This window comes from Entelurus aequoreus, linkage group LG17 (assembly GCF_033978785.1).
Source record: "Entelurus aequoreus isolate RoL-2023_Sb linkage group LG17, RoL_Eaeq_v1.1, whole genome shotgun sequence".
Taxonomy (NCBI): Eukaryota; Metazoa; Chordata; class Actinopteri; order Syngnathiformes; family Syngnathidae; genus Entelurus; species Entelurus aequoreus.
Window position 1 is genome coordinate 4,770,856 of NC_084747.1, and position 27,910 is coordinate 4,798,765.

At 39.1% G+C, this 27,910-nt stretch overlaps 3 protein-coding genes across 4 annotated transcripts in view; all 3 read right to left on the minus strand.

Annotated features, from left to right (window-relative positions):
* LOC133632166 (uncharacterized) overlaps window positions 1–7,811 on the minus strand; it is a 14,635-nt gene extending 6,824 nt beyond the window's left edge. For both annotated transcript variants that reach the window (XM_062024445.1, XM_062024444.1), the window contains exons 1-4: window positions 7,504–7,811; window positions 2,843–3,346; window positions 268–488; window positions 1–3 (exon numbers count right to left, since the gene is read on the minus strand). The exon at window positions 1–3 is cut by the window's left edge and continues 175 nt beyond it. In XM_062024445.1, coding sequence (XP_061880429.1) covers window positions 1–3; window positions 268–488; window positions 2,843–3,346; window positions 7,504–7,684 — 909 coding nt within the window. In that variant the 5' untranslated portion in view covers window positions 7,685–7,811. The remainder of the gene's footprint in view (window positions 4–267; window positions 489–2,842; window positions 3,347–7,503) is intronic.
* Window positions 7,812–15,018: 7,207 nt separating this feature from the next.
* Window positions 15,019–19,338, minus strand: LOC133631846 (gastrula zinc finger protein XlCGF8.2DB-like). The gene is made up of 2 exons (XM_062024012.1): window positions 19,170–19,338; window positions 15,019–16,517 (listed from the first exon to the last, which is right to left on the minus strand). Exon 2 carries the CDS (start codon window positions 16,501–16,503, stop codon window positions 15,367–15,369), a length of 1,137 nt encoding a protein of 378 aa, XP_061879996.1. The 5' UTR covers window positions 16,504–16,517; window positions 19,170–19,338; the 3' UTR covers window positions 15,019–15,366.
* Window positions 19,339–24,138: 4,800 nt separating this feature from the next.
* On the minus strand, window positions 24,139–27,695 carry LOC133632182 (gastrula zinc finger protein XlCGF57.1-like). The gene is made up of 2 exons (XM_062024467.1): window positions 27,442–27,695; window positions 24,139–26,028 (listed from the first exon to the last, which is right to left on the minus strand). The coding sequence occupies exons 1-2, from the start codon at window positions 27,623–27,625 to the stop codon at window positions 24,464–24,466; spliced, it is 1,749 nt and encodes a 582-aa protein (XP_061880451.1). The 5' UTR covers window positions 27,626–27,695; the 3' UTR covers window positions 24,139–24,463.
* Window positions 27,696–27,910: the final 215 nt, after the last annotated feature.

Here is a 27,910-nt window from a genome sequence, read left to right on the forward strand (position 1 = left end):
CACCTGGTATATGAATCCAGATAATAAAAAAAGATTACAAATAAAGAAAATCTCTCAGAAGAGCACTGTATGTAAACTGATATGCAAAAGAGCCGCCATGTTTATGTTTTGTGCAGCAATCAGACTGCCGGCTTCCAAGTATGAATGAACTAAGATTGGTTTAGAAAAAGGCAGGAGTGTGAAACATTTCTTTCCGTATGATCAAAAAAATGTAACATGTTTGAATAGCTTCTTGTCATGGCCCAGCAGATCGAATGACGTAATTACCATTGCACTGTAAGCCTCTGGTGTTTGGAGGGTAGCCTCTGCATGGTCCAAATCTTCCATGTTTCGGATAGGAACTTCCACCGGGTTAGTCAGACCCTTTTGATGACCAATCACACCTGTGGATTGGCAGCACCTACAAGACTGCCGGACTTCCGACCGAAGTTCCCTGACTTCAGATGTCAGCTCGGTGACCATTGCCAGGAGCTTCTGCAAAGCCACATCTGTTGACCGGAGTAAGGTATTAAATTTAGTGAAGTCAAATTCAAATAGTAACGTAAATAAGTGAATAAAAATAAGTACTAATATTTAGGTCAATCACGTCCTCCTGAGCATTTTGCGTGACTTCCGATGTCTTTGTGGCATTGCCGAGGTCCGTTACTCTGTCAAGTCTGCTAATTCTGCAAGCTTAGTGTTCCCTTAAGTGGGCTTTGGAAATGACACATTTTAGAAATATTCATTTCTGTATTTACTGTGGATCTGTTGCTTGTTTTTCTTCTTCTGGGGACTCTAATCGAGAGCTACGAAAAGCCACAACCGCTCAGCCTGCCATCTTGATCGCCATCCAATTTTATTACAGTAATGCAAAAATATTGCCACAACACAAACATACTTTAATGAACATTGATGTACACTTCTTAGTCCAAAAAGAAGGAAGGTGAGGAACAACTCCAAAACTTCAACATTCATGTTGTCGTCACCAGACAAAAGAAAGTAGAAAGTCATCACTTCTTATTTTCTTCGGCGTTGATTTAAAGTTGTATTTTGCTACAATCTACCTTGGAACTCATGAGGGAATCTAGGGTCATACACTCAGCCGATCATCATTTTCTAGTTGACTTCTCACGTGTGACATTACACACATTACGGCAAGATGGCTACGTGACTCTTGTCTTACATTAAACATTAAGAAAACGGCAACAATGTATTTTGTAAACAAATATAAAATGTCATCCTTTCCAAATACAACGGTTAATAAGGAAGTAATACAAAATGTTAGTGAATATCATTACCTGGGTGTCATTTTAGATCCAACGTTTGGCTTTAAAAAACATATCAAACAGATGTGCCAGAGTCTTAAATACAACATAAAAACGTTCAAATGTATCAGGAATTCATTAACACTGGAGGCAGCTCAAACTTATTTTAATGCAATGATTATGTCTCGTTTTTATTATTGTATAACATGTTGGTCGCAGGCAAGCAAAATGACACTGAGGCCATTGGAAACTTTGCACAAACAATCGCTCAAAATCCTTGACCGAAAACCACAACACCACCATCACTGTTTAGTTCTCCAAAAATATAAATTGTTAAATTTAGCTAACATTCAAAGATTAGCATCCATACGAATGGCCCATCGAATCCTAAATAACACTGCACCAGCGCCACTTAAGCACTTTGTCCAGTTTACATCTGCTGTGACAACTAGAAACACACGAGCCTCCACCAGGGGGCAGTGTAGCGTACCCAGATGTAAAACCTCTTTTGCACAATCAGCCTTTTCATATAAAGCCATAAAGGAATGGAACGACCTCACAACAAACTTGAAAAGTCTAACAGATGACTCTTCATTCACAATTGAAGTTGAAAAGTGGCTTTGGAGCAATCAAAGCTGCTCACACGGTCAATAAGGCGGCCACCTTGTTTGACATGTCAACTTCATGTGTATTATATTTATCCATGAGAGCATTTTTGTTGTAAATTGTGAGGTGTGTCTGTTAAAACCAAGGTTGTTTTTACAAATGATGACAGATGTGAACAAGAGCATGTATTGTCTTTGTGTGATGATGTAAATGAGGTGTGGTTGTATTGTATATTAAGTATGTGTCCATGAAAGGGCATTTTATTACTTTTTTTCTTAATATTTGTGTATGATTTTATTGTCATAATTTTATTGCATGATTTTTGTATCCCTTTAATTTAGGTAGCCAGGGACTGCAGGTGGAAATGAGCTATAATCTGGTACAGAACATTTGTGTCTTCGAGCTTAATGTTTCTGTGCATTGTCCCTTCAAATAAAGACTAAACTACTACACTTCTTTTAAAAGTGGTGGGGAAAACTTTCATTCGATATTGTGTGTCCACATGTGTTCCCTCAAAAAGATTCTACGTGAGAAGCTAACGCCACAAACTAAACAACTAAAAGTGTTTTGCGCTGTGTGTGTTCTCATGTGCACTTTCATATTACCTTTATAAGAAAATATTTTGCCACAAAAGGAGCAAGAAAAAGGTTTCTCACCCGTGTGCGTCCGTAAGTGTGCGTTCAAAGTGGCTCTCTGAGCAAATGAGTCGCCGCAAACTAAACACCTAAAAGGTTTTTCTCCAGTGTGCGTTCTCTTGTGTGTATTCAAGGTGGACCTCTGCGCAAATTTACCGCCACAAATTGAGCACTCGAAAGGTTTTTCGCCCGTGTGCGTTCTCATGTGTGATGCGATGGTTACCTTTCGCGTGAATTTTTTACCACAGACCGAACAACCGAAAGGTTTTTCACCTATGTGCACTTGCATGTGTTGAGTCAAATGTCTCCTTAGAGTAAATCTTTTAGCACAAACTGAGCAGGCAAAGCATTTTTTACCTGTCTTCTTTTTAGAGCATTCAGAGTGTGTGTTGTCAGTTTGAGTCCTCATATCGCCTTCACAGTCTGTATTGCTGCTCAAAGGCTCTTGGATCTCATCCATGTCTTCATCCTCAGAACAGTAATTATCTGATAGTGGAGCAAAGAAGTTGTCTGCTCGTGATCCTCCACAGTGGTCTCCATCGGCTTCTGTTAGGTGTTGTGGTGAGCTGCTGCTCGAAAGCCGCCTCGCTTTGGTCTCTTCACTTGGACGGTGATGAAGCTGTGAGGACTCGGGTGGTTTGTCTTTATGGTCTTCGTTATTCACAAAGGCACAGGTCAGCGGGAACTTGGTGAGGTCAGTTTCCTCCTGCTCTGGAAGATACTCTCCACCCTGAGTCATCCAGCATTCCTCCTCTTCCTCTTTAAGGTAGGGGGGCTGTGGATGCTCCTGCTCCAAAGTAGATTTCCTCTTTTGCGACTGAGAGGGAAGTTTTTCATGACAACTAATCAGCTGTTGGACATCTGCAGGACATAAACACACTTTAGTTTAGACATGTGAAAATGACATATACCCTCAATTATGGCTATTTTTAAGTGGACAAACATAAGCCGTGGAGACCATACTTGCCAACCTTGAGACCTCCGATACCGGGAAGTGGGGGGTGGGAGGGCGTGGTCGGAGGTGGGGCGGGGCGTGGTTAAGAGGGGAATATATTTAAGCTAGAGTTCACCAACTCAAGTATTTCATATATATATGTATATATATATATATATATATATATACATATATATATATTAGGGCTGCAACTAACGATTAATTTGATAATCGATTAATCTGTCGATTATTACTTCGATTAATCTATTAATAATCTGATAAAAGAGACAAACTACATTTCTATCCTTTCCAGTATTTTATTGAAAAAAAACAGCATACTGGCATCATGTTCTGGACATTGGGGGTGCAGCATACACCAATAATAACACAGAAATGTAACTCATCAGAACTGAATCAGATATTGTACACGTTTCTGTTGTGAATAATAAAGGATTCATTTTAGGCTGCCTCTGAATAATAGCATGAAATATTCCAGCACCTTCATAACGTTTAGTTATACTAAAGCGTCACTCAAATCTAAATAGATGTATATAGCTTTATCGGCCCGGCTACATTGATCCATTATGAAACCAACCTGAGATATTTATGTCCGTTACGTTTATTTCGAAATTGGTAACCGTGCGTTTTCTCTCTCAAAACGGAGTCAAATGTGCCGGAGACACATTATCAGCCCAGCGTTGCAACAAAGGCATAACTAACGTTACTCACAAAAAAGCTGAACTCATGAATGCTTGTTGCCACTATGGACTTAAAAAGTTACGTACTGTGAGTTCCTCCCTTCATCCATGGCTCCAACATTTTTCTTCTTCAGGTGCTCCAGAAGCAATGTTGTACTTCCGTGCCATTTTGCAGGAAACGGTCTTCTTTGAAGTCTTTAAAGTGAAGTGTTCCCACACTTTTGACGACTTAGAATGTACACTTTTCTCCATTGAAGCAATAACCTCAAGATGTTTCTCCGCTAAACTATCGGTAGTGTTTTCCTGCGCCATTTTTCGAATTTTTCCAGCAAAGGAGATGCCGTCGTCACGTGAGCTGCACATGACACATCATTGGCTAGCTTACGCCACCTCATGAGACGTAGCCTCACCGCCGCCCTGGCGCTGTTTTGTACTGTTTTTGTACTTATTTTGATTATTGTTTCTCAACTGTTTGTAAATGTTGCAGTTTATAAATAAAGGTTTATAAAACAAAAAACAACAACAACAACAAAAATAACCAAAATAAATAAATAAATAAAAAAAGCCTCCGCGCATGCGCATAGTTCCAACGAATCGATGACTAAATTAATCGCCAACTATTTTGGTAAACGATTTTAATCGATTTAATCGATTAGTTGTTGCAGCCCTAATATATATATATATATGTATGAAATACTTGACTTTCAGTGAATTCTAACTATATATATATATATATATATTCATTTTATTATACATATAAATAAAAGAAATACTTGAATTTCAGTGTTCTGGAGGCCATCCAGTAGATGGCATTATTGTCCTGTTTAAGAGTGTCACAACATTGCTGTTTATGGCAGACGAACTGCTTTACGGTAGACTAAACGTGACTGCTGTTGTTGTGTGTTGTTACCGCTCTGGGAGGACGTTAATGAAACTGCCTAACAATAAACCCACATAAGAAACCAAGAACTCGCCCTCGATCATTCTACAGTTATGACGTCATTGGGCAGGCAAGCTGTTTATATTGTGGGAAAGCGGACGTGAGAACAGGCTGTCTCCACTCAGGTCCGCATTCAGCTGCAGGGGGCGTGGCATCCAGCTCCAGCTGAATACCGGGAGTTTGTCGGGAGAAAATTTCTGCCGGGAGGTTATCGGGAGAGGCGCTGAATACCGGGAGTCTCCCGGTAAAAAGGGGAGGGTTGGCAAGTATGGTGGAGACACATGGTTATACAGATTTTTTTAAATTTGAAATATGTTGATTGGCAATGTAGGCCTATTGAAAATATATTAATAATAATAATCACTGCTTATAAAGAAACCACAAACACAAACTAATGAAGTGAAGTTAATTATATTTATATTGTGCTTTTTTTCTAGAGACGCAAAGCGCTTTACATAGTGAAACCTATTATCTACTAGGGGTGTAACGGTACACAAAAATTTCGGTTCGGTACGTACCTCGGTTTAGAGGTCAAGGTTCGGTTCATTTTCGGTACATTAAGAAAACAACAAAATATACATTTTTTTGGTTATTTATTTACCAAATTTGTAAACAATGGCATAACATACATATACACACAGGGTCCATTGCCAGGGTTAATGTGGTCAACATATATAAAATAAAAACTAAATAAGATAAGGCTAAAAAATTCAAGTATTTCTTATATATATGTACAGGGTTTCCCACACATTCATTTATTTGTGGCGGCCCGCCACGAAAGAATTACGTCCGCCACAAATAAAAAAATAAATTTAAAAAAAAATTAATATATTTTTTAATTTTTTTTGTTTTCTCCAGCTTCTCAGGCAAATCATATAGTTGATGTAGATGCCCATATCGGCTGTTCAGATTTATTTTACAAAAGAGAAGTGTAGGATACTTCTCTTGTTGCCTTATTTGTATTTGACTTTATTAAATGTATTTATATTAGAAACACAACATGTGTATATAACAAATGGTGCAAAGTCTGCAGGCAGTAGGAAACACATGGTTAAGTGTAGGGAGTAAAACTGATGGCAGTCTAAAGTTCAAGTTTTTTGGAGCTCTTTGTTCAGTGGATCAGATGTTTGATGAAGCTCTGTGTCTATCTACCACCACTACTGTTTTCTGTTTATTTGTTACTGACTGTGGCAGGACACCTCTGCCTCTGTTTCACTTTATGTTGCTGGTAAATAATATGGTTGTAGTAGCAGGCTAAAGTTAAATGATTTAGTATGCACTACTTAAAGGGGCAGAGCTTTGAGACATTTTAGCTTTTATATTTTATAAGATATATTTTTTTGTAAGAACCACAATTAATACATATATTTCAGTGAATAACTTATTGTTCAAATCTGTATATAAATATGTACATAAAGTGTTGTAATTATATTGCAAAATGGATGGATGGATGGATGGACGTTTAAAACAAAACTGTTATTATTAATTAGTAAGTATACATTTTTTGAGCCTTTTTAGAGAAAATCAAATTATTGTAGTAAATTATGCAAATTACTCAATGATGTCATGGTGGCCACGCCCCCACCGCCACAGGTATCTTGGCAGTTTATGGGAAACGCTGATATATATATATATATATATATATATATATATATATATATATATATATATATATATATATATATATATATATACACATAAAAGAAATACTTGAATTTCAGTGAATTAAATTAAATCAAATTCAAGTATTTCTTTTATATATATAAGAAATACTTGAATTTCGGTAAATTACAGCGACCCCGGTAGAAAATGGATATATATATATATATATATATATGTATACATATATATATATATATATATATATATATATATATATATATATATATAGCCCTTTGAGACACTTGTGATTTAGGGATATATAAATAAACATTGATTGATTGATTGATTGATATATATATATATATATATATATATATATATATATATATATATATATATATATATATATATATATATATATATATATACTGTCTCAAGGTCTCAAGGTTGGCAAGTATGCCTATAGGGGGCCAATGTTCCCAGGCCCTATGGTTAAGAAGCACTGATTTCGACCCCACGTACAATCAAATATTTGTCCAAACTTCAAGATTAAAGTGTGCCTAAAAAAACTCTGTGGGTCCTACTCTCTGACCTAAGTCCTTGTCCTAGGAAGTCCTTGTCCCAGGAAGCTATGAGACCTGCAACCTCCTCTATCACAGTATGTGTTACTAACCTCCTCTATCTCAGTATGTGCAACACAGGAATCTATAAAGTCAACAATGTACGTTGGCCGCCATCTTGGATACTTTTTTTTTTTTACTTTAAAAACATAATGTCGTCTCCCCCGCTTTGTATTAGCGACGTGACGTCTTTTTACAACATGAAGTTCAGCATGTAAACAAACCTTCTATTCCCAGCACGGCGTGAGTCTTGCTAACAGCTTCCAGATGTTGTCGTTGTCGCTCCTTCTCTCTCGTTCGAGAAAGTTCCTCCTCGTACGACGCTATCGTTCTTTCAAACATGGCGAATATTTCATCGGCCGCCAGCATCAGCCGTTCTCGTATCAACTCTTTGTAAAATGACATTTTATACTCGTCTTTTCCTGCTTAAATTCAGTAAAAACACCACGCGCTTTGTCCGCGCTTGCTAACTTCCGCTTTTTACGTCTTCTATTGAGATTTACGGCAGTGAAAACCTCAGTCGTACTGCTGCCATCTAGTGGCGGTATTGTAGATTGCTTTCAAATGGAATAACAACAGTCCATAGAAACATGTCGTGTGGTGTTCGGGTCTGTGGGGACCAGGGGCGTCACTAGCTTTTAAGGACAGGGGGGGCTTAGCCCCCAGGAGATGCACAGGATGCGAGCGAAGGTAGCGCACGAGCACAAAACTTCACAAACGGCTAACAAGGACTTAGAAATTAATAATTGTCATTATTATTATTTCAGTGGGTTTATTTTCAATGTGTGTTCAGTACAACAACAAACATGGGTGTGCACAGTGACATTTTGTTTACAGCATCAACGAGAAACAATGACTTGCATGATCCTTCAAGATACACTGAAACACAATGAAAGTCATGGCATTAGCCTCTATGTTAATGGTTGTAAATTCAAGCCCTGGAAATATTACTTAATTACTTGAATTAAATTAATATCTGGATCGGGATAGTTTGGCTTGTATATAATATATTTATATTATGGCAAGCCGTTAAGGAAATTAAATATATATGGAAGTCTGAATAGAAATGAGAAACTTTTATATATACTGTAAATAAGAAAGACTTAGAGTCCGTCTGCTGATCTGAAAAAGAGCCAAAGCTGTCAAAGAGCTGAGGGACCATCTTCAAAGTGCGATGCTGAAACAAATAATGCAAACAATTAAATGTAACTTCCATGGTTTGGGATCAACGTAGTCCCGTCGTCCCGGGGACGGTAAAAAAAATGCACGGGACGAAATTAAATGCTCCCCGGGACGATGGCTTTTAACCATTTTTTTCCTTTTTCTTTTTATGTATTTATTCATTTTACATTTTATATTAAATGTCTTGGTTTTTCCACCCTCTGAAAATTTTATGAAATGTTTAACAAGCATCCTATAATAATACAACAGCTATTAATGTAACAATACAATAAAACAAATATATTTAATGATGTTTTTTTCATTATTTTAACAATAGGCTAATGTATATTACTTTATATAGATTCTACAAGAAACACAAAACTTAAAAACTAAATTATTTACAATTGCAGACACAAGGTTCTTGTTCTGCAGTGCTGTGTGCTAATGTGCTTTGTACACCTGCAGGACCGCAAGCAAGGTCGCAGAGAAAATGCGAACTGGATTTTGAGGGATGTGGGCATTTTCTATATGAACAAGTCCAAGGACCGCAAGCAAGGTCGCAGAGAAAATGCGGACTGGATTTTGAGTGATGTGGGCATTTTCTATATGAACAATTGGAATGGATTGGATACCGACGCACTAAAGGGGCTCTCTACCTTACGCTATGAAGTGAGGGGAAACTGAGTGAATAATGACAGGTTATATGATTATTTATTCAAACTCATATTCGGGCCACTTTATAATGAATATGTCGGCATGTATTTGTAAAAAAAATAAAAAAAATTAAAAAAAAAATTTTTAAACACCAAATTATTTAGGGGGGGCTTTAGAACATTTTAGGGGGGCTTGAGCCCCCCTAAAATAGGCCTAACAACGCCAATGGTGGGGACCGTTTTCATTTTTTATTAAAATCAAAATGATACAATTAATTATTTTTTCAAACTTAGACTCACTGACTTTGGCTCATTTTCTGTGAAGAACATATATCAGAATACATATTTAATGACGACACACCACACACCCCCCCTACACATTTCTATTACATATAAGATGTCCGGGTCCACTGGACCCACCCAAGAGTTGAAAGACAGTTGTGATAGCCAATCAGATCACAAGTTGTTGACAGTAGCCTATCTAGGTAGCCTGATGTTAACGACACTGTGATTGGATACTCACTTGTCATTCAAAAGTGAGTATCCAATCACAAGTTGCAACTTAGCAGGAAGTGTTGACCCACAAAGAAGGAGAACAAAACGATGATTAGGTGGCAGATATATTTTTACAAGGCCATTTTCAAGAAATATATTTAAAGAGAAACTACATCTTGTGAGACCATGTCGGCAATGAAATGGGGAAATGCCTGCCATTTCCACTCAAATCAGCCGACTACGAGCGGCGTCGAATGGGTCCTACAAATTGTGAGTTCAAATGTTTTATTTCTTAATTTTTTCACGTTTAATATAATTTTTGCAATTTTAATTTTGACATTTTCTAATTGCTGATGCGGGTTTATTGATTTTTAAATCCATCCATCTTTTTCCGCTTATCCGAGGTCGGGTCGCGGGAGCAGCAGCCTAAGTAGGGAAGCTCAGACTTTCCTCTCCCCAGCCACTTCGTCCAGCTCTTCCCAGGGTATCCCGAGGCGTTCCCAGGCCAGCCGGGAGACATAGTCTTCCAACGTGTCCTGGGTCTTCCCCGTGGCCTCCTGCCGGTCGGACGTGCCCTAAACACCTCCCTAGGGAGGCGTTCAGGTGGCATCCTGACCAGATGCCCGAACCACCTCATCTGGCTCCTCTCCATGTGGAGGAGCAGCGGCTTTACTTTGAGTTCCTCCAGGATGACAGAGCTTCTCACCCTATCTCTAAGGGAGAGACCCGCCACCCGGCGGAGGAAACTCATTTGGGTCGCTTGTACCCGTGATCTTGTCCTTTCGGTCATAACCCAAAGCTCATGACCATAGGTGAGGATGGGAAAGTAGATCGACCGGTAAATTGAGAGCTTTGCCTTCTGGCTCAGCTCCTTCTTCACCACAACGGATCGATACAGTGTCCGCATTACTGAATACGCCGCACCGATCCGCCTGTCGATCTCACGATCCACTCTTTCCTCACTCATGAACAAGACTCTGAGGTACTTGAACTCCTCCACTTTGGGGCAAGATCTCCCCCCCAACCCGGAGATGGCACTCCACCCTTTTCCGGGCAAGAACCACGGACTCGGACATGGAGGTGCTGATTCTCATCCCAGTCGCTTCACACTCGGCTGCGAACCGATCCAGTGAGAGCTGAAGATCTTGGCCAGATGAAGCCATCAGGACCACATCATCTGCAAAAAGCAGAGACCGTAATCCTGCACCCACTAGACCAGATACCCTCAACGCCCTGACTGCACCTAGAAATTCTGTCCCTTATCGTAAATCATATCGTTTGATATAATTTTTGCAATTTTAATTTTGACAGTACCACATAAGATATTTTCTAATTGCTGATGCGGGTTTATTGATTTTTAAATGCGCCAGAAAATAACCCGTTTTGTATGTTGAGGTGGTTCAATGTACAGTAAATTGGTTTCTGTATAGTATTTCTCCAGCAATTATCATGTGGTGACATAAGTTATGGTATTTTGAGAGGTAATCATTGAAGTCGGACATCACTGAAGGCCTAGGTGGGAAACGCACCTATATAGTAGTAAGAGCCTTGACCTATGCTGCCATCAAGGGGCCAAAAGCTATACCTTAAGCTACTTCATTATCAATGATTTTACAGGGATCAATGCTTCATGACAGATGGGAGTTGTATCTCCCAGCAAAATAATTCCACTTAAGTAGCTTGTGGGTGATGTGGCTCAAATGGTAGAGCGGCCGTCCAGCACCTTGAGGGTTTCTGGTTCCTATTCAGCTTCCATCATCCTAGTCACGGCTGTTGTGTCCTTGGGCAAGACACTTCAACCACCTTGCTTCTCTTGGGTCGTGGTCAGCGCCTTGCATGGCAGCTTCTGCCATCAGTGTGCGAATGTGTGTGTGAATAGGATGTATAATGTTGAATGCTTTCGGTATCTTTGCAGGTATAGTGAAGTGCAGTGACGTGCGGTGAGGTTCATGGCTGGTGAGGCACTGACTTCAGCACAGTCAGATTTACAAACATATGAACCCTAAAGAGTATCTTATTCACCATTTGATTGGCAGCAGTTAACGGGTTATGTTTAAAAGCTCATACCAGCATTCTTCCCTGCTTGGCACTCAGCATCAAGGGTTGGAATTGGGGGTTAAATCACCAAAAATGATCCCTGAGCGTGGCGCCGCTGCTGCCCACTGCTCCCCTCACCTCCCAGGGGGTGATCAAGGGGATGGGTCAAATGCAGAGGACAAATTTCACCACACCTAGTGTGTGTGACAATCATTGGTACTTTAACTTAACTTTACACATACAAACTGTAGCACACAAAAAAGCACATTTAATTAAAAAAACGTTATTATGGTCTTACCTTTACTTATAAATGAAGTCCGTGCGCCGCTCCTTCTGAACAGAAGCATCGATAACTTGTTTATAGAAGTCTTCCTTATCTTTCTTCAGTTTTAAAAGTCTCTCTGTCTCGATGGAGATTTTCCTTTAATTTTTACCTCCTGCTTCGATGGAAAGCCCAGTTTAGAAAACTGTTTTATTTTAGATATGTAATCCTCCATGTTAAAAGTTCAGGCGAGAGGAAAAAATAAACGATCGCTAACTGTCGCTGCTTGTTGTCACTTCTTCTGCAGCCGAGTAGTTGCATGAATGATCGCTGGGATCACTAGCGCCCTCTACCACCAGGAGGCGGGATTACTGCAAGCCTCACCCAGTGCGTCTTCGCAGCCGTTTGATTGCTCAGCACAAGAAATACATTACACACATACAGTTGTTGACAAAATACACTGTACATTATATACCTCAGCTAACTAAACTATGGAAATGTATAATATAATTCATATAGCAATACGGTCTCACTGCACAGCAGGCCAGCATTCAGCTGAGTCATTGCGCAATCCATGGTGAGGCTCAACTGGCTGCTGACTCACCGCAAGTCTCTTCTCAGTATTTGAACGGCAAATGTGAAAATTCAGCGATTTTGAATAAAAATAATCTAAAACTGGTGAAGTTAAATGAAAAATAACTTTATAGTATAATCACTGGATACTTTTGACATTTTTTTTCTTTCCATGATGGCACGTGAGGCCCCGCCTCACCTGCCTCCCCTGACTGCACGTCACTGGTAAAGCGCTATATAAATACAGCTCCATAGTTTTACGTTTTCAAAGTTATCAAAAGTAAATATAGTGACTTTTTCACAGATGAGCTAGAAAAGCTACTGTTGTATATTTGTTGATCGTGTCACTTTCCCAGGACAGAGTGACTGTGTGATGGGTGATGAGACAAGAAGACGCCAACGAGGAATCGTCGAACAAAAAGCTTTATTTGTTTCAGCGAGCCTCAGACTGGAACTGCAGCTTCCAGGAGAAAGAGTATGGGCCTGATTACTCTTCTGATGTTCTCTTGCACCACTGTCCTTAAATACATTTTACACAAAGACACTTACTCTTTGTAGTTCTAGCCTTGGGGCCGGCCAGTTTGGACAACACCCAGTTTGTTTGTACAAATCCAAACATCACCATGGCGTTGTCACTCTGCTCAATAGAGTCGGGTGACCTCCAACCCCTGATCTCTACTACTACTGTCGTCATTGTGTTTACACTTCCTCCTAAAATCCAACTGCTGCTATCCTTTAAGTTCCCCAATGTCCTGGGGGCAAAAGCCACCACTCTTTGGATGAGCTGTGATAGACATTGTTGCGTCTGACCAGTCTTCCCTCTCAGGGAATTAAAGTCACTAGTCAATCCCGAGTTCTTTAGATGACATATATGCTGAGTAAGAAGGACCATCGAAACAGAATAGGAATATTATCAAGTTTTACTAAAGGACTGGACACTGGCCGAGAGTTAGTGGGCGGCCGAGGGTGTAGTCGGCTCTCTTGGTTGCTTTGTTGGGTCTGCTCCTGTCTCTGGCCATGCTACCCCCCCCCCCCCAACCCCAGCAGACGACGATGGCGTGGAACACCGCAGAGGCCATCACAGTGTATATGGGTGTTGAAATTATGTTTTGGTTTGGTTGCTTGTCTATGCATGGTGCAATCGTGTGTGCGCAATATATATTATTGGTTGATTATTATTATTTTTGTTTTACTTTTTTAGCTGTATGTAGAAATGGCACTGCTGGAGTGGCACCTGGTTGCATCAGCTCTGCTCTTTTAATGTCTTTCATGTCCTTTGTGTTCTTTGATGTTTTCCTCTTACACACATGTTTATGTGTGCTATGGCTATGAGGTTTCTTTCCCCTTGGCCTCAGTCTGGACGACATATTTAGTAGAGAAAATCGACGATAAAGTTCACAACTTTTGCTCGCTGATAAAAAAAAAGCCTTGCCTGTACCGGAAGTAGCGTGACGTCACAGGAGCTAGTATTCCTCACAATTCCCCGTTGTTTACAATGGAGCGAGAGAGATTCGGACCGAGAAAGTGATGATTACCCCATTAATTTGAGCGAGGATGAAAGATTCGTAGATGAGGAACGTGAGAGTGAAGGACTAGAGAGGCAGTGATGGACGTATCTTTTTTCGCTCTGACCGTAACTTAGGTACAAGCTGGCTCATTGGATTCCACACTCTCCTTTTTTTATTGTGGATCACGGATTTGTATTTTAAACCACCTGGGATACTATATCCTCTTGAAAATGAGAGTCGAGAACGCGAAATGGACATTTAGTGCCTTTTATCTCCACGACAATACATCGGCGAAATGCTTAAGCTACGAGCTAACGTGATAGCATCGTGCTTTAACTGCATATAGAAACAAAAAAATAAAGCCCTGACTGGAAGGATAGATAGAAAATCAACAATAATATTAAACCGTGGACATGTAAATACACGGTTAATGCTTTCCAGGCTGGCGAAGGTTAACAATGCTGTGCTAACGACACCATTGAAGCTAACTTAGCAACGGGACCTCACAGAGCTATGCTAAAAAAATTAGCTCTCCACCTACGCCAGCCAGCCCTCATCTACTCATCAACACCCGTGCTCACCTGCGTTCCAGCGATCGGCAGAAGGACGAAGGACTTCACCCGATGCGTTTGGCGGCCCGGAGACGTAGGAAGTCAAGGTGAGGTCGGCGGCTAGCGCGGCTAGCGCTCCAACAAAGTCCTCCTGGTTGTGTTGCTGTAGTCCGCTGCTAATACACCGATCCCACCTACAACTGTCTTCTTTGCAGCCTTCATTGTTCATTAAACAAATTGCAAAAGATGTCCAGAATACTGTGGAATTATGAAATGAAAACAGAGCTTTTTGTATAGGATTCTACGGGGTACCATAACTTCCGTTACTCGGACTTCATCACGCGCATACGTCATCATACCGCGACGTTTCAGCCGGATATTTCCCGGGAAGTTTTAAAAGTCACTTTATAAGTTAACCCGGCCGTATTGGCATGTGTTGCAATGTTAAGATTTCATCATTGATATATAAACTATCAGACTGCGTGGTCGGTAGTAGTAGGTTTCAGTAGGCCTTTAAGATGTCCTCTTCAGGGCACCCACTACGGATCTAAATCTCTTTGTGAACAACGATTTGATTCGCACCGCAATGCATGGGTTACGATGCGATTCAAAAACGATTCATTGATAAAACAGACTGATTTGATGCGATTCGATATCGTGTATAAATGATTCAATTACGATTCAATTCTATTGTTAACATTTGCTGATGGACACATTCTTTATTACACCACAAAAGAACAAAAGCATTACTTCATGTGCATAGGCTCCTCCTCATGTTTAACAGCAGATCATCGCTTGCACTTTTAGGATTTGACAATCGTTCAGCGCAAAGAGGACAGTAAAAGATTTATTCGCTGTTGTGTGTCCGCATGTGCGCGGTCAGTGTTTTCTTATACGAATAGATTTTACCACAAACTGAACAATCAAATACTTTTTCTCCTGTGTGTGCCGTCTCGTGCGCAATCAACGTTACCTCTCTCACAAAACTTTTACCACATATCGAGCAACTGAAGCATTTTTCCCTCGTGTGCGTTCTCATGTGCGATAGCATGTTGGTCTTTTGAGAGAATCTTTTATCGCAAAACGAACAACTAAAAGGCTTTTCTCCTGTGTGTGTTCTAATGTGTGAGTTCAAAGTGGACCTCTGTGCAAAAGTGTGCCTGCAAACCGAGCAACTGAAAGGTTTTTCTCCAGTGTGCGTTCTCATGTGCGATATCAACGATTCGTTCCGAGTGAATTTTTCAAAGCAAACCAAGCAACTGAAAGGTTTTTCTCCAACGTGTGCTCTCATGTGTGACATCAACGATACCTTTCGAGGGAATTTTTCGCCGCAAACCGAACAACTAAAAGGTTTTTCTCCAGTGTGTAACCTCATGTGTGTATTCAACGCTACCTTTCGAGTGAAACTTTCGCCACAAACTGAGCAACTAAAAGGCTTTTCTCCTGTGTGTGTTCTCATGTGTGAAACCATATGGGCCTTTCGAAAGAACCCTAAACCGCAATCGGAACAACGGAAGCGTTTTTCTTTGTGTGTTCTCGAGTGTTTGGTGAACTTGTCCTCGTGGGAAAAGCTTTCGCCACAAACTGAACAGAGCAAACATTCTTCACCTGTTTTCTTTTCAGAACATTCAGAGTGTTTGTTGTCAGTTTGAGTCCTAGGATCACCTTCACAGTCTGTATAGTTGCTCAAATGTTCTCGGGGACGGTCAGAGTCTTCATCTTCAGGAGAGTGTGACGACATGTCATCACTACATGATAGTGGAGCTGAGAGGTTGTCGGCTTGTGGTTCGTCCTCGTCGTCTTCCGTCTTTACAGAGACAACAGTCAGAACAGTTTCTTCCAGTCCTGGAAGACGCTCTCTCCCCTGAGTGACCACAAGTTCCTCCTCTTCCTTCTTAAGATGAGGGGGCTGTGGATCCTCCTGCCGCAAAGTGGAGCTCCCCCCATGCGGCTGAGAAAGATGTTCTTCTTGATGACCAACCATTGCTTGCTAGAGGTCTGCAGGACACAAACAACCTGTATTCAACAGTCTAACAAATGTAATTATTTTGAAGGTAAAATATTATTCATTACTATTCCAGTTATTTCCATTACTCCTTTTTTGTTGCTCCCAGTGTCTGGAACATCCTGGGCGAAATGTTGGTATATTTATTATTCCTACATTGTTGATACAAATTATTGTTACAGTGTAATAATTATTGTTACCCATGGTAATGCCACTATGATACAACATCTGTATTATAATCCTTGAACAAAGTAAGAGTGAAAGTCGTGTGAATAATCACTGAATGGAGAACTGGGGGTGGGATTAAATAAATTATCTTCTTCCCACTCCCTTTCAGGCAAAACTGGACAATCATGCATTACATACTATACATTACCTTTTGCACTATATTAATTCATATTATTATGTGTTGTCAACTTTGTAATTTTTTATGTCATTGCCTGAAATAAATAAATGAAAAAAAAAATTCAGAATTAAAGCACATTCACAACTTGAATTGCCAATCTTTAGTTTTGTCATTATGTGCTGTCAAATTTTAATATATATATATATATATATATATATATATATATATATATATATATATATATATATATATATATATATATATATATATATATATATATATATATATATATATATATATATATATATATATATATATATATGACTATTTATATCGACAATTAGATGTGTTTCTGTTCATCGGTTTTCCACCTTTTTCTGTAAGGGGCGCCGGAAGTTGGCAGACCTGTCAGTGATCCTGTTCTGTCTCCTTGTAATGTTTGTCTGAAAATCTCAATTTCCCCTCAGGGATTAATAAAGTATTTCTGATTCTGATTCTGAAGCTTGGCCATAAAAATGCCCCCACATTAAAGAGCGTTTATAAAGCAGCATTAATATTCACCACAGGTTTTTTTTTTTAAAAACACATATTTTCTATTGTTCTAATAGTGTTAAAACTAAAAAGCTACGGAACATATAAAGGTACATAAAAGACTTTGGATAGTACCGAGCACTTATAATCTATGAAAAAGTGTTACGTAGGGCACAATTACAATTACATATGTATTTGTATTTCATTCACTCAATATGAAATAAAATAAATAACGAAACATTAAAATAAATAACGAATGAAAAGGAGCAAAAAGAAGTATAAACGTGTATCTTCTGTCCCCTATTCACACAAATACAATATAACTACACTGCAAAATCTGAAATCTAAGTAAGACCACTTACTCAGTGGCCTAGTAGTTAGAGTGTCCGCCCTGAGATGGGTAGGTTGTGAGTTCAAACCCCGGCCGAGTCATACCAAAGACTGTAAAAATGGGTCCCATTACCTCCCTGCTTGGCACTCAGCATCAAGGGTTGGAATTGGGGGTTAAATCACCAAAAAATGATTCCTGGGCGTGGCACCGCTGCTGCCCACTGCTCCCCTCACCTCCCAGGGGGTGATAAAGGGGATGGGTCAAATGCAGAGGACAAATTTCACCACACCTAGTGTGTGTGTGACAATCATTGGTACTTTTAACTTTAAGAGGAAATATCTCAAATAAAGGTGATATTTGCTTATTTTCTGTCTGATAAGATAATTCTTCTCACTAAGCAGATTTTATGTTAGAGTGTTTTACTTATTTTTAAGGGTGTTGGTCCTAGATGATCTCAGTAAGACATTACAGCTTGTTGCTGAGATTTGATGACCTATATTGAGTAAAACATGCTTGAAACTAGAATATCAGCTGTTGCAAAGCTGTGTCATCAACACTCACAAGTATAAAACTACTTTTTTAAAGTAATAATTTCTTACTTCAAGCATGAAAAAAAAAATCATGATGTATGCATATCATTATGTCAAGATAATGGCACTAGCATTTACTTAATTTAAGAATATTTTTCAACATATTGAGCAAAAAGGTCTATTTTTTTTGTACCAAGAAAAGTGCACTTGTTATTAGTGAGAATATACTTATTTGAAGATATGTTTTGGGTTCATTTAGGTTAGCTAATTTTACTTGTTTTGGAAAGTCTTGACAAGCCGAATTTTCTTGTTCTATTGGCAGATAATTTTGCTTAGTTTAAATAAAATACCCCAGATTTTGGTATTTTTTTTCTTGTTTTTGAACACTGACTTTTTGCAGTGTATTTATTTACTACCTACAAAAAAACTCACATTTTAAAATTCACCTTGAAGGGCTGACAACAAATAAAAATATATTCCTGAAGTTGAAATAGTTTTACGGAGCGTTTAATATATAATAATAAAATATATGACAGAAGTGCATTCATTCAGCAGCAGCAGGTTACGTTATATAAAGAAGGAAAGGGAATCTCCGTTAATGACGAATATTTTCCCGGCTTAAATTACTACAAAACCTCATTACTAATCAATCAAAGGTTTCTAGAAACCTAAAAAAAATCAAAACTGACCGAAATGAGAGAAAACCGGAGTAAAAGAGATGGTGTTTTCTGCGTGCGTAGCTTTTAACATGCCCCCCTCGCAACAACATGGCCGGAAACATGAATTATATTCGTTAACGATATTATTAGGCAGGTTTTGAGAACATAAAAACACAAAATACCCTACAAATTAATATTGACCGAAATCACAGACTTAAAAGAGTAGAAAGCTGAACAAAACGTCTCACCAGCTTCACAAGCCAACCGTTTTCTCCACGTTTTGTTTCCGGTGTGCATCGCTATAAAGTCCCCCTTGCAACAAACACTGAAATGAAAGACGTCGAGACACAATGTGAAAGAAAAACAAAACAACGAAATAATATTTACAGTTCACACATCTATTACTCATAAATTCCACCCCAAAGATGAACAAAACAGATCTAGACGTATAATTAGTTGTCACTTAGAACTTGGCTACATATCTTTGCCGGATATTTTCTTCCATCTCCGTTCTTCATCAAATGCGCCTTTTCCGGTGTCCTTTCAAAATACACTTCTGCCTTCTACAGGAAGTGCAAAAATATTTACTATTTAAATATTAATGTAAATATAATATTTACAGTTTACACATCTATTACTCATAAATTCCACCCCAAAGATGAACAAAACAGATATAGACGTATAATTAGTTGTCACTTAGAACTTGGCTACATATCTTTGCCGGATATTTTCTTCGTTTCCGTTGTTCATCGAATGCGCCTTTTCCGGTATCCTTTCAAAATACACTTCTGCCTTCGACAGGAAGTGCAAAAATAAAATGCCTAAAAAAAAATGCTGAACAGATAAAATGCGGTATTTGTCTTTTACAGTAAAGTCTGAATAGGCTGATGTTTCTCTTTTTTTTTATTTTTTAGATCTGAGGCCATATGAAAAATACTGTACGTATATTATTTAAAAATTAAGATTGGTTTCATTGTTGTTTAGCATGTCTGCTTCAGTTAAAGTACCACTGATGGTCACACACACACTAGGTGTTGTGAAATTACTCTCTGCATTTGACCCATCCCCTTGTTTCACCCCCTGGGAGGTGAGGGGAGCAGTGAGCCGCAGCGGCGGCCACGCTCGGGAATAATTTTTGGTGATTTAACCCCCAATTCCAACCCTTGATGCTGAGTGGCAAGCAGGGAGGTAATGAGTCCCATTTTTTTAGTCTTTGGTATGACTCGGCCGGGGTTTGAACTAGACCTACCGATCTCAGGGTGGACACTCTAGTCTAACCACAAGGCATACTGGATATCTTAGCTCAAATCTCTATCCTCCCACATCCCAAACAACATCTTCAGCCAAACGGAGACACCACATCTCATTCATAATAGTCTTACTGAATCAGTGTATTAATGTAATGAAGATAGTTTGAGGCATAGCTTGTTTGAAATATAAACACATAGGCTTTCCAATGTGTATTGTTTATTGTTGATAATCATTGTCAACAACAGCAAGGAGATAATCTGCCAAATACACGTATACCAAGATTCCGGTTAATTATAAAAAGTTGTGCATACTTTTCCTGACTTCTAACCTTTCATATTACACTTTCACAATTCAACAATATTTCATAGCACAAACTGGCTGAGAAAAAAGTTTATTCACTGATGCGCGCGTGCATGTGTGCTGTTATAAGATTATCTATGCTCATAACCATCACTTGACTTATTTGGTTTTTAATGTACTCCTCACATCTTTCAATTCATCCATTGCAACATCATCTGGTTTTAGCAATGTTCCACATCCATGTATTTATTTGAGGCATTTTGACCGTCATTAATAGATGTGGCGCTACCTGTTAAGAATGCTGTGTGCATAATGCTGAGACTCTTACTTTGAAACATTTTACTCAGAGCCTGCACCAATATATATATATACATATATATGTGTATATATATATATATATATATATATATATATATATATATATATATATATATATATATACATATATATATATACACATATATATATATATATATATATACATATATATATATATATATATATATATATATGTACATTTATATATATATATATATATATATATATATATATATATATATATATATATATATATATATATATATATATATATATATATATGTATATATATATATGTATGTATATATATGTACATATATATACACATATATATGTATATATAAATATATATGTATAAATATATATATACATATATACACATATATGTATATATAAATATACATATGTTTTGATGCCTTCAGTGACAATCTACAATGTAAATAGTCAGGAAAATAAAGAAAACGCATTGTAATGAGAAGGGGTGTCCAAACTTTTGGCCTATATAAATATATATATATATATATATATATATATATATATATATATATAGATATATATATATCATACTTGCCAACCCTCCCATTTTTAGCGGGAGAATCCCGGTATTCAGCGCCTCTCCCGACAACCTCCCGGCAGAGATTTTCTCCCGACAAACTCCCGGTATTCAGCTGGAGCTGGAGGCCACGCCCCCTCCAGCTCAATGCGGACCTGAGACTGAGTGGGGACAGCCTGTTCTCACGTCCGCTTTCCCACAATATAAACAGCTTGCCTGCCCAAATACGTCATAACATCTAGGGCTTTTATAGAGTGCACAACTGCGCACACAACAAGGAGACGAAGCAGAAGAACGAGGAAATTACAGACATGGCGGCCGAAATGATAGACTCATCATGAACGGAGAAGTTAAACAGGACAATACTGCCATCTAATGGATAGCCACCGGAACACTGAAATTCAAGTATTTTTTTCTTTTCTATGTAAATTAAAATTTTTTAAAAATAAAAATAAATATAAATATAAATATATATATATATATATATATATATATATATATATATATATATATATATATATATATATATATATATATATATGTATATATAGCTAGAATTCACTGAAAGTCAAGTATTTCATATATATATATATATATATGTCTATATATATATATATATAGACATATATATATATATATATATATAGACATATATATATATATATATATATATATATATGAAATACTCAAGTTGGTGAATTCTAGCTGTAAATAACCACTCTCAACCCCCCCCCCCCCCAATATTCGAGGTCTCAAGGTTGGCAAGTATGATATATATATATATATATATATAGTAATGTAATGTAATTAGATAAAGCACCTAAATCAATTTGATGAATAAACCCCGACACTAACTTCACTTCAGAAATGTATGCAGAAGGTTACAGTAGCTTGTAGTTACAGGAGACAACAATCAAACTTCCGGCCTTCACAATAATAGCGGTCCAACTGCACTAACAAAATTGAAAATGGCTCACACAAATGTGCTTAAAATAAGTTTAAAATCTTAACACTTCGAATCGGACACTTGCTGTGTAGAATTTATGCTAATCATGTTACCGTTCAAAATAAAACGGCATAAAAATGTACACTTTTCAAGACGAGATATGTTGCGCACGCACACCACCATCTTGGGAAACGTGACACATTGCACATTTTTACAAATTAGCACACATGACACACACACACACGCAAAATTGTACTATTGTTACTAAAGACCAAATAATTTAATACGAGAGTCAGTTGTATCATCATTTTTTAATATCTAGTCAATCATTTCACCTGGATGTCACAAAAGAGTTCCTTAAAGAGCGATGGTTGTTACACTGATTGGACTGAAGATGGCAGCATTCTTCGCCCATAAAGATGTGATTACAAATGACTAAAATGTTGCAAAAATATTGGCTTTTTTTTCTCTTCCAATTCCATGTAAAGTTATATCTTAATAGTACAAGCCGCCAATCTTCCTGCAATGGGAACATTCAGGATACTTTCACATTGTAGCTAGAAGATTCCAACACACTGTGCTTGCACATAATGGACAGGGAAAGGTTGATGGGCCATTTTATCGCAAATAAAATAACATTTTAAGACATAACATTTATGAGGCAAAGTGTCCTGCACCTTGATAGAATTATACTTTTAAAAATAATATCGTTACCTAAATTATTATTTTTAATTGTGTTTATTTATGACTCATTTTTGTTGAATCACTGTAATTTCAACATGCTATATACACTAAATTGCCAAAAGTATTTGGCCACCTGCCTGACTCACATATGAACATGAAGTGCCATCCCATTCCTAACCCATAGGGTTCAATATGACGTCGGTCCACCTTTTGCAGCTATTACAGCTTCAACTCTTCTGGGAAGGCTGTCCACAAGGTTGCGGAGTGTGTTCATAGGAATTTTCCACCATTCTTCCAAAAGCGCATTGGTGAGGTCACACACTGATGTTGGTGGAGAAGGCCTGGCTCTCAAGTCTCCGTTCTAATTCATCCCGAAGATGCTCTATCGGGTTCAGGTCAGGACTCTGTGCAGGCCAGTCAAGTCCATCCACACCAGACTCTGCCATCCATGTCTTTATGGACCTTGCTTTGTGCACTGGTGCACGGTCATGTTGGAAGAGGAAGGGGCCCCGCTCCAAACTGCTCCCACAAGGTTGGGAGCATGGAATTGTCCAAAATGTTTTGGTATCCTGGAGCATTCAAAGTTCCTTTCACTGGAACTAAGGGGCCAAGCCCAACTCCTGAAACCCAACCCCACACCATAATTCCTCCTCCACCAAATTTCACACTCGGCACAATGCAGTCCGAAATGTAGCGTTCTCCCGGCAACCTCCAAACCCAGACTGGTCCATCAGATTTCAATCCATGAAGCTCTCTGCGTACTGTACGTGGGCTAATTGGAAGGTCACATGAAGTTTGGAGCTCTGTAGCAACTGACCGTGCAGAAAGTCTTTGCACTATGCGCTTCAGCGTCCGCTGACCCCTCTCTTGTCAGTTTACGTGGCCTACCACTTCATGGCTGAGTTGCTGTTGTTCCCTAAACTCTTCCATGTTCTTATAATAAAGCCTACAGTTGACTTTTCAAATATTTAGGAGCGAGGAAATTTCACGACTGGATTTGTTGCACAGGTGGCATCCTATGACAGTTCCATGCTGGAAATCACTGAGAGCGGCCCATTCTTTCACAAATGTTTGTAGAAACAGTCTCCATGACTAAGTGCTTGATTTGTATTCACCTGTGGCCGGGCCAAGTGATTAGGACACCTGATTCTCATCATTTGGATGGGTGGCCAAATAATTTTGGCAATATAGTGTATATATATATATATGTGTGTGTATATATATACATACATACACACACATACTTATCCAATGTATTTTGTATTTCGTGCCCTTGCTATTTCTATACTAAAAACTCCTGTTACTTTCAGTCCTGTTACTCAGATGAGTCATCTTGGGCTTAGGAACTTGTACACAAATGAAATAAATGTGCTCGCATTGGACCAATACACATATTGATATGTGATCAGATTCAGAGCTGGGTAAAAAAACGAAAGTTTCTATTGAGAGATTTACAACAGGCGAATGCTCGTGAGTCGGTGGAATGGTCCTTATTCAGCTTCATGTGTCTGCATGTGAGCCGTCATAAAGGACTTGCGAGAAAAGCTCTCACCACAAACTGAACAACTAAAAGGATATTTACCAGTGTGTCTTTTCATGTGTGTGTTCAAAGTGGACCTCTGAGCAAATTTATCGCCGCACACCGAACAACTGAAAGGTTTTTCCCCCGTGTGTCTTCTCATGTGCGCATTTAAAGTGGACCTTTGCGCAAAGCTGGCGCCGCAAACTGAACAGCTGAAAGGCTTTTCCCCAGTGTGCGTCCGCATGTGTAAAACCATACTGGACTTTCGAAAGAACGTTAAACCGCAATCAGAACAGCCAAAGGGTTTTTCCCCATTGTGCGTCCGCATGTGTCGAGTCAAAGCGCTGTCGTGAGAAAAGTTTTCATCGCAAACTGAGCAAGCGAAAGGTTTTTCGACTGGTTGCTGTGTTCTGTGTAAAGGCGCTGTTGACATTTGTTCCCCACAATCCAAGGAACCAAAGGGTTCTTCTTCTGCGGTATGTTTCTGCATGTGTAGATTCAAACTGTACTTGTGTGAAAAGCTCTCATCACAGACTGAACAACTAAAAGGTTTTTCGCCTGTGTGTGTTCTCATGTGTGTTACCATGGTTATCTTTTGAGGGAATCGCTTATCACAGACGGAACATTGAAAAGGTTTTTCCCCTGTGTGCGTTCTCATATGTAAGACCATGCTAGTTTTCCGAGAAAATCGTTTGTCACAAACGGAACACCTGAAGGGTTTTTCTCCCGTGTGCGTTTGCATGTGTCCACTCAAATTGCTCTTGCAAGAAAAGCTTTCGCCACAAACCGAGCAACAGAACGGTTTTTCACCTGTGTGTGTCCTCAGGTGTAATACCATTGTTACCTTTTGAGAGAATCTTTTGCCGCACACTGAACAACTAAAAGGCTTTTCCCCTGTGTGCGCGCGCATGTGTCGACTCAAATTGCGCTTATAAGAAAAGCTTTCACCGCAAACCGTGCAAATAAAAGGCATTTCTCCCGTGTGCGTCCTCATGTGAGACACCAGTGTTACCTTTTGAGAGAACTCCTTACCACAAACTGAACAGCTAAAAGGTTTTTCTCCGGTGTGTGTCCGCACGTGTGTAACCATATTTACCTTAAAAGAAAATCTTTTACCGCAAACAGAACAACAAAAGGGTTTTTCTCCTGTGAACGGTTGCACGAGTGTTTTCGAGCATTCTGAGTCCTCCATGTCATAGTGAACACTCATATCACCTTCACAGTCCGTATCGCTGCTTAGATGCTTGTTGTCCCTGTCTTCAGCCTCGCCATCTGATAGCGGAGCTAAGAGGTTGTCTGCTTGCGGGTCGTCTTCGTCGTCTTCAAACTTCACAGACACAACAGTCAGTGGCAGCTTGGTGAGGTCAGCCTCCTCTGGGCCTAGAAGACACTCTCCCTCCTGAGTGACCCAGAGTTCCTCCTCTTCGTCTTTAATGTGGGGGATTAGAGCTGGATCCTCTTGCTCCAAAGTGGAACACCCCCCCTCCGGCTGAGGGGGATACTCGCCCTGACGACCAATCAGGTGCTGGACGTCTGCAGGACAAAAACATCACAAACACACTTTAATTTATCCATCCATTTTTTACACCGCCTGTCCTCAATAGAGTCTAGTCAGCCTAATTAGCCTCTCTTGGCCTGTTGTGGATCTGAGATAGTTCTTAACTAGTTTCAGTTTCACTTTCTCCACCTGCAAGAGTCACAGGTAATGTTAGGATATTAAAGTCAGTGTAAAACTGTCTCTAATTGTAAATAGTCTTTTTTATTTGGTTGTTGTCAGCCACTATGGTGTCTTTTTTTATATTTCTATGATAGGACTTTAAAAGCTTAACCAAGCATGCATCAATATAGCTCTTGTCTCAAAGTAGGTGTACTGTCACCACCTGTCACATCACGCCCTGACTTATTTTTAGTTTTTTTTGCTAATTTCCTGTGTGTAGTGTTTTAGTTCTTGTCTTGCGCTCCTATTTTGTTGGCTTTGTCTCTTTTTTTGGTATTTTCCTGTAGCAGTTTCATGTCTTCCTTTGAGCGATATTTCCCGCATCTACTTTGTTTTAGCAATCAATAATATTTCAGTTGTTTTTATCCTTCTTTGTGGGGACATTGTTGATTGTCATGTCATGTTCGGATGTACATTGTGGACGCCGTCTTTGCTCCACAGTAAGTCTTTGCTGTTGTCCAGCATTCTGTTTTTGTTTACTTTGTAGCCAGTTCAGTTTTAATTTTGTTCTGCATAGCCTTGGCTAAGCTTCAATGCCTTTTCTTAGGGGCACTCACCTTTTGCTTATTTTTGGTTTAAGCATTAGACACCTTTTTACCTGCACGCTGCCTCCCGCTGTTTCCGACATTTACAAAGCAATTAGCTACCGGCTGCCACCTACTGATATGGAAGAGTATTACACGGTTACTCTGCCGAGCTCTAGACAGCACCGACACTCAACAACAACACATCATTTGCAGACTGGTTTGCAAAAAATATTTTTAACCCAAATAGGTGAAATTTAATAATCTCCCAAGGCACACCTGCTGTATCTCACGGCACACTAGTGGTTGAAAAATACTGACTTATAGCATATAAGAATATTCTATTACTGTTAAGCAAACTATGAATAATAAAACATGTGTCCTTTATCATAGCTACACGTATGATAAAAAAAACGCGTGAAAATCAGTGGTATTCAGTGAGGTAAGATGAATTAAATGCGCGGACAGTTCATTGCTCCTACCAAATGAATTGCACTGAGTGGAGCGGATCACCACTCCAAGATGGCGGCCCCGCGTCTCGTCAGCGCGTGTAGGTAGTAGCGTACATGGGTACATTGGCCGCCATCTTGGATTATATATTTCCACTGTGGTACGAGAGCGTTTTTAAATCTCCTTCATGTTGTCTCCCGGGCTCTGTATTTTTAGCGAGTGACGCAACATTACGTGACGGTGACGTAAACAAACCTTTATCGCGGATCACGTTTGGAGTCTCGCTAACAGCGTCCAGTTGTTGTCGTTGCAGCGTGTTCTCCTCTCTCGTTCGAGCAAGTTCCTCCTCGTACGACGTGATCGTTGTCTCAAACATCTCGAATATTTCATCAGCTGCCGCCATGAGCCGCTCCCTTACAAACTGTTTGATGAAGGACATTTCGATGACGTCTTTCCCGGCGATTCAAAACAAAACACAACAGGGCGCGTTTGGTCTTCTCGGGTGCTGTCGCTAACTTCCGTTTTTTTCTTCTTCGACGGAGGATTTGCCGCAGCCATGTCAATGACGTCACACTGCTGCCATCCCGTGGCCGTAATGAATACGGCAGATGTTGTGCAAAAACAGACTTCTGAGGCTTTTTGTGCAGAACAAAGTGAAAGAAAAATGTTGCAATATTAATAATTCAATTAAAATGTATTAATTTAATCAAATATATTAATTTTG